General features: G+C 38.1%; 1 protein-coding gene across 1 annotated transcript in view; it reads left to right on the top strand.

Moving 5' to 3' along the window:
• The first annotated feature begins 1,072 nt into the window (after window positions 1-1,072).
• GPC6 (glypican 6) overlaps window positions 1,073-12,279 on the top strand; it is a 720,441-nt gene continuing 709,234 nt past the window's right edge. The window contains exon 1 of the mRNA XM_090258046.1: window positions 1,073-1,232. Within this exon, the coding sequence (XP_090114172.1) occupies window positions 1,124-1,232 (109 nt within the window). The 5' untranslated portion in view covers window positions 1,073-1,123. The remainder of the gene's footprint in view (window positions 1,233-12,279) is intronic.

The raw sequence follows: 12,279 nt of genomic DNA, 5'->3' as shown, positions 1-12,279 counted from the left end.
TTTAATTTCAGACCATTTTAATTCTATGAAGCAAAACTTCGGCTCCTGATTGCAAATAGCACTGAAGAAAGCAATATTGTCCAGACAAATGGCCTGGTATAGCCAAGGATAAATCTGTGGAACTGAATACAAGACTCTCATTACCTTTTTTACTTTACATTTCTATATAAGCATTAATTAAACCCATCAGCGCCTTCGTGCTTATAGGCAAACATTTTCTCTCTGACAAGAAACGTCAACCGAGGGAATGCGTGGCATGTGGGACCTGCCATTAAGCCCACCCTCACTTCCGCCCAGAGAAAAGCTGATACATTCTGATGGGTGGACAGGCAGAGAGAGGACACAGGCACAATTGCCACCTTTTCCTGCCCTTGCTGTCTAAGACTGGTGATGGGACTGACTGTCCTTTACCTTACTTGAGGCTCCCCAAGAGGCTGCACTGCATCTCTTGTCATCTGGTGTTCCTTGGTGCATTTCAAATAGAAGCAGAACACTGCTGTGGTCTTCTGAGGTCGCTCATATACCTTCATTTACAAGACAGGGACAGAAACTAAATAGCAGGTGTCTGAGTCCGTTTGGGCTGCTATAACACAAAGTACTGTAAGCTGGGCAGCTCATAAACAATGCATTTATTTCTCACTGTTCTAGAGTCTGGGAAGTCCAAGGCCATGACACTGGCAGATTCAGTGTCTGGTGGAAGTCTGCTCCCTGGTTCACAAATGCCATCTCTTCGCTGGAAGAAGGGAGGCATCTATTAGCTCTTTGGGGTCTCTTATAAGGCACGAATCCCCTTCATGACCTAACTGCCACCCAAAGGCACTGGCTCCTAATATCACCTTTGCGATTTGGAGTTTCATGTGTGAATTATGGGTTGGGGGGGCACAAACAGTCAGACCCTAGCGTTGGGTTCAACAGAAGTCCAGAACATTTGCAACGTTACATACTCTGAGGCGCAGGGAAATCTCATGGAGGAGCTGATGGAACAGGCACCCCAGGGTTTGAGGGGCATGTTAGAGAAGAGAATTCTCCTGAGTCCTTGTCATCTCACACAGACATTTGTCTTCTCATTGCAGGGGAGCACTTGAGAATCTGTCCTCAAGAATACACCTGCTGCACCACGGAAATGGAAGACAAGTTAAGCCAGCAAAGCAAACTGGAGTTCGAGAACCTGGTGGAAGAGACGAGTCATTTTGTGCGCACCACCTTCGTGTCCCGGCACAAGAAATTTGACGGTAGGTGAAATGTTCCACTTCACCCTGTTGCAGGTGTGCATTTCTATGAGAACCTCAGTCTTCTATAAAAAACTTAAAAAAAAAAAAAAAAAGCAGGAGCTTTTATTTTCCTCTTAAACATTTGTAACACTTTTTACATTATTGCTTTTTATTGCATTTTTTCCATTACCATTTATCCCCCCCGTACCCACTCCGACCTGCATCCGCCCCGTACCCTCACCCCGCAATCACCACCCTGGTGTACATGCCCATGAATTCTTTCTCTTCTTTTCTTTTACACTCAAAACAAACAAACAGACACACAGGAGCTTTCTTGACGATTTTGATAGTAATATCTTGGGAAAACCCAAGTTAAAGGACTGTTTTGCGTTTGTGGTTTGCTTGTGAGATTTATTCTGAAAGATTTAAGTTCAATTTTGCACTATTAAAGTGATTCTAATTCAGGTTCTGTCCTACCATAGACTGTCTTCACTTTTTCACCTGGGGATTTTTCTTTAATATAATTAATTAAATGCCATTTTAAATTATGTGAAATGTAACAGCACTTTGAAGAAGACAGGCATGGTTTAAGTGCCGGTGGTACGCTCTTCTTTATTTTAGAGTTCACCGTAGCTACGATTTACATTACAGTTGCCGTGCCTTCACATAAGGTTTAACCCCTCCATTGATTTCCTGATTATACGCAATCGACTTCATTTCTATACTCTATTTGTTAAATAAACCTCTTGTATTAGAACGTGTGAAGCGTGAATGTAATTATTCATAGGATTCGAGCACTGGATTTTCTCATCAGCCCCTCAGAGAAATATTTAAAAGCAACCTGGTTTTTAATAAACTGAATTCATAAGGATAACGTTAATATTCTTAAGTGGTGTGTAGTCTTCAGTGCTCTAAGAAACGAATGTGCCTTATTAGGACTCGGTGTAACCAGATTACAAATTGTGGTGAGCTTTGCTTGTGTGCACTGGTCTATTCAGCTGTCCTAAGGCAGTGCAGCGATGTTCATTTTCTTCCTCTTCTCTGGTAAATGCACAACAGAACCAGTGTAGAAAGACTTGCCAACGTTTCCCTTTTTCTTTTTTGTTTTCCTGTCTCGCAGGTAAAATGTTCTGCTTCATTGCTGCTTTAAAGGAGTATAACAATAGCACTTTCTTTCAAAGCAGTCCTCCCGGTTCTGAGAGGCAGGTCCCCCCGGTGGTGTTTTCAGTTCCCAAGATGATGTGAAATTTTCCATGTAAGCGAATGGGACTTATATTTCCTGCAAGTGGTTTTCAGTATCAGCACATTCCTCCTCCACCTCTCACTCGGTGTTTAACTTTAGGATGTGGATGTGTCTGAAAATAATTCCTTGTTTTGAAGTGACTCTATGGATGTTGTCTCCTTGAATGCACCCAGAAAGAACCCGGGAGTTACCCTTGATTGACGGATTACAAACCCAGTGGCATTCAGGAGCCTCTGGAGGGGCTCCGTGTTGGAGGAACTATAATGTATCACTTCACATTCAGAGGAATTGAGACACTGTGACTTTTGTTACAGAAAGCCGGTGAGAGGGACCTGCTGCTGCTGGCTTCTTACCTATGTTTTTGGGGAACAACTCTAGTGCTTTTATAAAACTGTGTTCTACAATTAAGGTGAGATAATTCCAGGGCAGTATTTACAGCACATCATACATATTCTTTATAATAAAAGTATTAGAAGTGAGGTCGCTTTAAAGGGAAGGTTTTTGTTTTGTTTTGTTTTTTAAGTGAGTAAAGGTATCGAATAAGGCTGAGCCAGATACTTTTTGTATTCTCATACCAATAACTATTAATATCCTCAAATTTACAATTCTTAATCCCACGTGTCACTTACCCTACTAAAGAAATCTCTCTTGCTTCCTCCCTCTCCCCCTTCCTTACTGCCTTGCTTCCTTTCCTCCCTCTCGCCCTGTCTTCTTACAGGTGTGTTTTAAATTATGCTAATGTACTTAGGGGTATTATGTCAGGTGGTTTGACAGGACATTGACTTTTGCTAAGATTAGATCTGACAGAGAGGGTGATGGATTCTTCAGTAACAGCGCATTTCATTGCAGTTGTATTAGGCTGGAGTGGGAAAGAAATCAAGATTTTCTTTTCAAGGGAGCATTTTGCCCAGACTTCTTAAAAAATCTAAATGTGATCCTGGTGAACTCAGCTTCTGGAGAGTTCAGTCTTAAAAACATAATAATTAGAAAAACATGTAAATTAAAAAGTCACCATTATAATTTCCGCTCTGCGTTTTGGCGATTTCGTGAAGGTCGGTTGTGCAATAGTACGACTTATCTTCTTAATCCTTAGAAAGTGGTGCCACTAAGTCACATTTCAGGAACAGTGGTACATTCACATAAGTGGCTTTTCATTTTTTCACTTGGCTTTTTAAATACACTTCCTCGTGGCATTTATTGGTGAGTATCAATTGGTAAAATCACGGAACAACCATCTGGGATCAGTTATGGAATGCTACCCTCCCAGTCTTATTTTCCCTGATAAAACCAACGGTGTTCTGAAGGGCTCTGAATTTTATTTCCCTGAAAGGTGACTTCGCAGGAGCACTTTCTGGGGCTAAGAAGGTGGTCATAGAAGTCACTTCTATTCTGTGAGTCATTTAGCGTGATCGCTGGGGTCTCTTGATCCAAACTGTCCGTTTTGCATTCCTGCCTCTGGTCTCACTTTCTCGATTTTGCGTGTCTTTATCGGTGATATGTTTTGAAAACAATATGAATGATAACTATATTATATGATAAAGTGACCACTTTCCAGCATATTTTTATTAAATAAAATGAATATTAAATTATATCTAATACCTAGCATTCAGTCCAAACTAAAGATATGTTGAAAGGCCACATTCAGTCACTGATACTAATTAATGTAGAGTTGATGCTTTCCTTATTATTCTAGAAATATTTTGATTCCATTAATTTTGTGACATAGGCGACTTATTTATTTTTATTTTATTTTTTATTTTATTGTTTTTATTTTTCATTGAATTTATCAGAGTGACCTTGCTTCATAAAATTATATAGGATTCAGTTACACAATTTTGTACTACATCACCTATATATTGTATTGTGTGTTCACCACCCAAAGTCAAGTCTCCTTCCTTCACCATTTGTCCCCCCATGTACCTTCTCCTCCCTCCCCCTTTCCATTTGGTAATCACCAGACTGTTTGTATCTACAAGGGCTTTGTTTCATTTTATTTTCTTTTGCTTTGCTTAATCCTTCACCTTTTTCTCCCAGCCCTGAAATACCCTGACAGTTGTCAGCCAACTCTCTGTCTGTTAACCTGTTTCCATTTTGTTTGTGTTTTGTGACTCTCTGACCTGTCACATTGTCAGGTGTGTTTAAATCCCAATGGGCGTCATGCATTTCAGTGGCCGATTTGTCAGGGTTCTAAGAAAATGGAGAACCACCAAACATCTGATAGTAGTCACTGTCACAGCAGACAACACCTCTCCCACACCTTGCTCTTTCCAGTTGTTACCCTATGTGCCGGGGTGAAGAGCACTGTAAAAGTACCCAGGTGGTCGGTGACAGAGCCGGCATTCCATCCTGGGCTGTGCGCTCCTGAGTCCCTGCTCCTAGCCACCAGCTCTCATCTTCTTTCGGGTGCTTTCCAGTCCCCGTCTGTGCTGAGATTTTACTGTTCTGTTCCTCTATCTCCCTCTGCCTGTCCTGCTCCAGCTATTGTGGGGACGAAGTGGAAATGTCTTTCAGAGAAAAAGGTTTTATTTATTTTTAATCCTTAAAAAAAGAAAATTGCCCACTTAAATATAGTCCAGCCTCCAAGGAACCTGGGGTTTACAGAGGGTACACAGCTTGCCAAGTTTCTACCTAAATGTTGAATCCAAGACTCTAACCTAATACTCCTGACTTACATCAGACTTATAAATAACAGTGTGATAGGAAGTCACTATTTGGCTGAAATTCTTACTACGCATTTATTTGGCTTGAGTGGACACTGGCTAAAAATTACTGATATTTCTTTAACAAGGCGACAGTACATTGGTGAGTAAAGAATTCTAGCCCCATTTTTGATAAATGCAGAATGGTATTCAATCAGAAGTTGTCGCTAAATTAAAAGGAAATGTGTGTTTTGTGAAAAACATGCTATTTGATCAATAAAGGCATATTGTTTATTCTCCTTACTTTACAAAGCCTAGTAGCCCCTATCTTGATATAAGCATCTACACTCTATGCTTTAAGAATGTATATAGAATATGTTTTATTCAGAGACAGGAAAATTTAGTTCATGGGATATTTTATTTTGTTTATTTTTTTCTTCAGATTTATTGGAGCTGAAATTTATTTACATTTGAAATTCAATGTGAGTGTTTTCTTTTGTTTAGTGTATTCTTCTTGGTCTAATTATTTTTCTTTCCTTCTTGATTTTTATTTATGTATTTTAATGATCTACATTTGTCCAGAGACTTTGGCAGCAAGTACATTTTTAAAAGCAAAAAAAAAAAAAAAAAAAAAAGTTGAGCAGTAATTTCCATTTTTCTGAAGAACATTTTCTACAGTAACACCCTCCGAATTCTCATTTTATTGAGTGCAGAAATAATTTATACATAACGCCATAATATTTTTACACTGCAAATCTGCTGTGTTTTCTTTGAAAATATCATTTTTCATCTATATACTGTAGAGATGGCAATAACGTAATGATACCTTTAAAATATGGTCTAATTTTCTCAGAGAATATACTTATTTAAAAACCATGAAAACCTAAGTAGTTTTCCATATGGTGGTAGAATCTTCTATATTTCCTGTCACATGGATGAGAGTGCGTGTGTATATGTGATTTCAACTTGGAAACATTTATTCAGAACCTACCATATAGAAGGCACTTACACCAAGCCTGTAGCAGATTTTTAAAAAATGACTAATAATGTCAAAAATATGCTCACAACCTGTCACAGAGATTACCTCATTGCAGTGACCCAAGGATAAAACTAACACAAAAGAAGGCAGCACTGACTATCTCATAAAACAGGACCTGTTGGGAAGAGAAAGGAGGAAATTAAGTGTTTTATTTCAAGGTACGAGGGAAGACTTTGGACGAAGGGTGCAGACAGGGTCTTTAAGGAATAACTGAAGATCATGATTGCTGAAGAAGTGGCAGGGGACAGAAAAAGTACCAGAGATTTTATATGCGTGTTCACAAAGTCATTGGGACTTGTTGTAGACATATTGACTATTGATTTTCCCAAACAATATGATATGACTTTATTGACACATCACATTTCTCTATTATGTAGATATTCTTTAGATACTTTTCAGCTTTGTGTCAATCAGATATTGTTTTGTCAAAAACAGCACCACCACAAAATTTCAGGGCATAAACAAGAAGCATTTATTTTTTCTTAATGCACCTTTGGGTTGGCTAGAGACTGGTGTTTTCAGTGGTGTTCAACTGTGCTTGGTTCTAAAGTACAGGTTTGGTCTGTTCTGCTCTTTTGGAAGCAGTGGTTTATCTTGGGCACAGTCATCTCAGGGCGCAGTTTGGAGACTGGTACAAATATGGAGGCAGGTTGCTTCTTAAAGCCCAGACTAGAACGGACACACTGTCTTCCCAGATTCTACAGTATCAGCCAAAGCAAATTTCATGGTCATTATCAACATCAGTGGGGCAGCGGGCTAGGTGACTCCCATGGAAGCTGGGCTGGGGGAAGGAGTGAATATATCTATACAAGTATTCTAATCTACCACAGTCCTCAACTAACATGCTTTTGCTATTTCCCAAGCAATGTTTTATGTCCCATATTTGCTTCTTTTTTTGGGGGGGGTGGGTAGATTCTCTGGGAACTCGAGAACAATAAGTATTATCTAAATAAATCAGGTAGACACACCTGTTTAACTACTACCTCCCATATCCTAGCACACAGACAAATACATACATACACACACACACACACACACACACACACTACTTCTACGATGTGATTCAAGAATAAGTAGATGTTATATTTCAATTTTAATGCTATTAGTCCCCTTCATCATTGTACAGAATAACAAGTTAAGTGTGTTTCATAAGGGTTTTAATGTTAATCATTAAAGGAAATAATTAGCTGATGATGTTTTTAAGTTTGCTAGGCCACTGCCTCAGTGACACATATTTCATCTGAAGGACACTCTTAGGGAAATCAGAATACATTGACTTTTGTTTCAAAAATACAGAAAGAGTCTCACTGGCATTGGAAAGCAGTCTGCCAATTCTCCCAAAGGACATAGCTTTGAAAAATAAGAATCAGCTAACCAGGGATTTGACTTTCACAGAACTAATGAACAGATTTATAAACCACAATGTTTTTGCACAATGTTAGAATATATGATCTGTGGTTGAGTGTCCCTTAAATGCATTGCACATGACCTCAGACCTTTGTATAAGGAAATTTGTGTTCCCTCTCTCTCCCTTTCTTTCGGGGCAGCTCTTTCAAAACTAAGGACACACACCACTGATCAGCAGCTCCATGTCCTTCTTGTGATTGACTACTGATCTTTATCTAATTCTTAGATCCTCATTGCACACCTCAAAGTAACTTAAAACTCGTTATGCTCCCGTTGTGGTTATAATATTATCATCTTATTATCACCAATTCCCTTGCTCGGTGGCTTCGCCAGGCAGCTGTTTTACAGACAAGCCAATTTCTTTTAAGTATTGCCATATCAGACGCTGAAACCAGCCTGGCCAGAAGGTTTCTTGGTCCTGAATGTTAATGAGCAGGCAAGTGTCTGTTCCCTGACAGTGGCTCACTAATCCTTTGAGTAAGTATGGGTAAATTACAGGAGAACTTTTATTTCAGTTAACTTGAGCTGCCACTGAATAGAGAGAACAGATTTTCTTATGTGAATGAAAATTAAGAAAAATATTTAACAGTGGTATAAGTTAGAGACCAGTGGAAAGAGTTTTGTCTTCAGGCCTGAGAACACCATTGCTCAGTGCAGGCTGGTTCCACTGCATAGTGAGCGTCAAAGTAGGGGACCCGTTATATCAAGTTAAGTGTGATGTGCCTTGGGAAACTCACTCTATGATGGGGGTTTTGCATCACGAGATTCTTGATCTTCCTCCTTTTTGATAAGAAAGTGGAATAAAACCTGTGCGTCCTCATTCACTGAGACAATATCAGATTTCCCTTTCCTAACAACAACAACCAAAACAAAAAAAAAAAAAAAAAAAAAAGGTAAAAACACAGGAAAAGCATGTGCATGCTTTTTTAAGATTCAAATGTCAATAATTAAGGGAACCTTAATCTGCAATGGCATTATTTGTCCTTAGGGGAATCCCAGAGGTAGGCAGATAGAAGGAACACGATGGGCAAAAAGGTGATCATGGTCAAAGCTGGTGGATGATTCCACTGGGGTTTATCATTATGTTCTCATTTTTGTGTGGTTGCTACATTTTTGTAATCAAAAGCTTTTAAAAAGAGAGACCTGACTAGAGCATATAACAGGATTGAGGATTTCCAGATAGTGAATTTGTCCATATAGTTACAGAACATTGTCAATAGATGCAGCCACTCTTATCTTTTTTTTTGTATAAATTTTTTTTGTAGTAAATTGCACAGCACAACATTTTCAAATTGCAAAGAAGAATGCTACTTATCAAGATCTTAACTTGAATCAAGGCTGCTTAGTGTCTCCTTTCGTCCAAATCTTTATTATTGCTTTGCTGGACATGACATCTCTAGATTATTAATACAAACAGGCGTGCTAAAATAAGGATCCATATATAGATATCTCCCTGCTGTGGTTCAAAATGCTTAACATGTATTTAGAAGCTACACATTGTGGTTCAAAATGCTAAACATGTATTTAGAAGCTACATGAGCACTGAGACAAGCAGACTCTTCAAACACAAACTTTGGCAAGACTTGGAAGGAAATAGAAGACATACATTATAAATGCATTATAAGTGACATTTCTTCATCACACCTCAGCCACCCAGTGATTTTTGGTTAGGTGACAACAGTGAAATGAGCTCTTGGAGCCTGCATTTTAGCAAATCCAAAGGTAGAGGTGGCTTGCCTAAGCAATTAATTCCATATGCTTCCAAGTACTGCATCAGACCGGAGGAGCATCCTAACCCCGCTTTGGAGGTAGAGTCAGTGACCAGCTAAGAAGCCTGCACAGTTCACAGAACTCCGATACATTTTTAATAATCACTCATTACAAATTTCAAAATGTCCTGTTTTTTATGCGTTAAAGCTTCATTGTACTTATTAAATGGACAAATAATATTATTCTTGAGATGACTATATATAGCAGAGAATGATCTTTACAGGTTTTCCTCCCTACCTCGTGCTGTAATTGAATTCAAACAACTTGAAAATGAAAAGCAAACTTTGAAGTTAGATAATAGGAAATTAGACCTGTAAGGCCTTTCCATGTTGAAAGAAATTGTAATTCTCCCATATATATTTTTTTATTTTTGAAAATTTCTTCGCATAGTTGTCTTCTTTTAGAAGAATAATGCCGTGGTCATTACAGGCGTGTGCTCTCTTGGCTGTCCTCTCTCACTCTTCAGCGCTTATGTGGTTGACACCTTATCATTTTCATTTATTTGGTGTTCTTTTAATAGTATTCTTTAATGAAAAAAAGTATGATCTATTGCATCCTCTCTGTTGAAGTCTAAGCTCGTTAACTACAGGAAGCAGGTCTCCTATTTCTATTTTATTTTCCTACACCTCACTTAATATTGAGCATATTTAATAATGCTGCAGTGTCGTCTGGCTGTGGCACTGACCTGCACAGATCCAGGGGCACAGACCAGTCAGATGGATTACTTGGGGCCCTATAATAAATACAACAAAAGAAAATAGGATGCTTTGAATTCTAGTTATCTATTAACTCTCAAGGTCCATAAACCTGGAAGTCATATCAGGTTTCAGCAGCATTTGCTCCAGTGGATTTAATGGAACTGTTTTAAATTCCCAGAACAAAGATGGTCTGTATTTAGGATGCAGGTAGAAGTCCTTATCTCAGAAATCTGGGTGACTGTGTTCTCTGTATCCCAAACACACTGGTGCATGTGCATGGGAACAAAGAGTGATTAAAATTGACAGGTCACCTAGAAAACCAGTTAATACACAGATTCCTGGCTTCGGATACTATAGATTTTGATTCCTTGTTCTGGCTGGGACGCCAAAACCTTTGTTTTGCTTAAACGTTTGATGTTTCTGAAGCAGGTAGTCTTCTGGGGGGGCACTCTGGGATACAGGACACTTTGCATATCACTGGTTACATGGAATTGTCAGGTCAGTAACCAGGCCAGAGTTGAGACCCAGAAAGCTGACCGAGTTTTCATTCTTTGGTCTGTCATATTAAGGTCATTTTAAGGTCTGCTAATACAAACGTACCCCTGTGTAAGGTATTGTAGAATTCAAACACCTATTGATCATTAAACAATGCTTTTTATACATCAAGCCAGTTTTCTTTCTCCCTTCCAATTTTGACAGTGAGTTATACTCGAGTCATATCTCATTAGATCTTTTGCAGATAAAAGTTGTATTTATTAAAATTTTTTATATTTGTGAACTACAAAAATTACTTCCTTTTTCTCCATTTATTTTCTAGGTTATAGGATCTAACAAATATTTATTTTTTATAATCTACAAAATACATTTTAATTTCTTCTTTCTTGGTTTGAGTTATATTTTTGAAACCAAATGACATTTTTAACACCATTTTTCCAATTTGAAAGTAACATATGCTTGTTGTAGAAAACTTGAATAATTTAATGTCAAGTGTTAAAGCATGTGAAGTTATTTTAGATAATTTATGCCTCATTGGCGGACACAAAATGCCTGATCTCTTTGGACACTGAGGTGGCAATGTAATAACCAATCAGTGTATGCTTTCTTATGAGAATGTATTCAAATAAGTTCTGAAAATTCAAGTAATTTGGAACTCTTAACTTCTATGTTGCATAGTTTATAACTATAAAATGACTATAAAATATTAAGTGGAATCAAGGGTAGGGAATTTCCTGTTTTCTGGAGATAATATTCCCCCATACCTTCTAATATTTTGTTTGTGCACCTTTGGGTGACTTTCACCACAACCAAGTTGATGGTCTTTGTTTCCAAAGCAAGTAGATGCCCTTCAGGATTAGAACAACATAGTTCTGAAGATTTGCTTGATCTAATAAGTCATGATTGTATTAAGGACTAGATCAGGGAAGTACTTAAAATGAATCCTCAGTTGAAGTAATTATTGAAGGAAAATGGATATTTAAGGCAAAATAATACAAAACTTTTTAATGTCCTTTTTGAAAAGTCATCTAAGGTCTGCTAATTTTGTCCACTTGTCATTAGGTCAAAACTCCCCACACTCTCCCCAGTGCCCCGAAATGTTTTACTATGGGAAGTGTCTCCTAGAGATATTGTCAGGCAGAACAGTTTCAGGTGCCTCTACAGACAGCAGTGGGGCATGGCCTTCTGTCTGTGTCAGGGTTTAAGTTTTTCTGGTCTCTAGTGCACAGAACTCTGAATTATACTCTGAAACTGAAGAGGTGGAGGAGCTAACTTTCATTAATATCATTGTTATAACCTTTTAAATTGCTTAAAAACAGTCTAAAAACATATAGGTTCCTTTTAATATTTGACATTATTTTTCTCTTTGTGCTCCTAAATTAGGAGTCTCTTTATTTTTTTCCAAGTAGATTCTCGGTGCCTGGTGAAGTCTCTACATTCCTTCCTTCCTTCCTTTATTCACTCCCCACAGTTGGGGAATGATCTACTTTGTTTATGATATTATTCCAAGTTCTATTTTTTTAAAAAAGCCACATAAACAGTACAGGCCCTGGAGTCAGCCAACTATGTTTCAAATATAAGATTGGCATTTTATTCAAATGACCTAGAAAGTTTCTTAAACTCTTTGGGTTCTATGTTTCCTCTCTTCAAAATAAATGTAATACTCGTAGTTTTGAAAATATGCACAAGGAACATAGCAAGAGTCTGGCAAAAAGAGAGTATTTAATATATTTTCTTCTCCACTGTTCTTCATCCTCGTCATCCTCGCATGCTTGCA

The sequence above is a fragment of the Furipterus horrens genome, unplaced genomic scaffold (genome assembly GCF_987537825.1).
Source record: "Furipterus horrens unplaced genomic scaffold, mFurHor1.1.pri manual_scaffold_12, whole genome shotgun sequence".
NCBI lineage: Eukaryota > Metazoa > Chordata > Mammalia > Chiroptera > Furipteridae > Furipterus > Furipterus horrens.
This window is presented reverse-complemented; position numbering and strand designations above follow the sequence as displayed.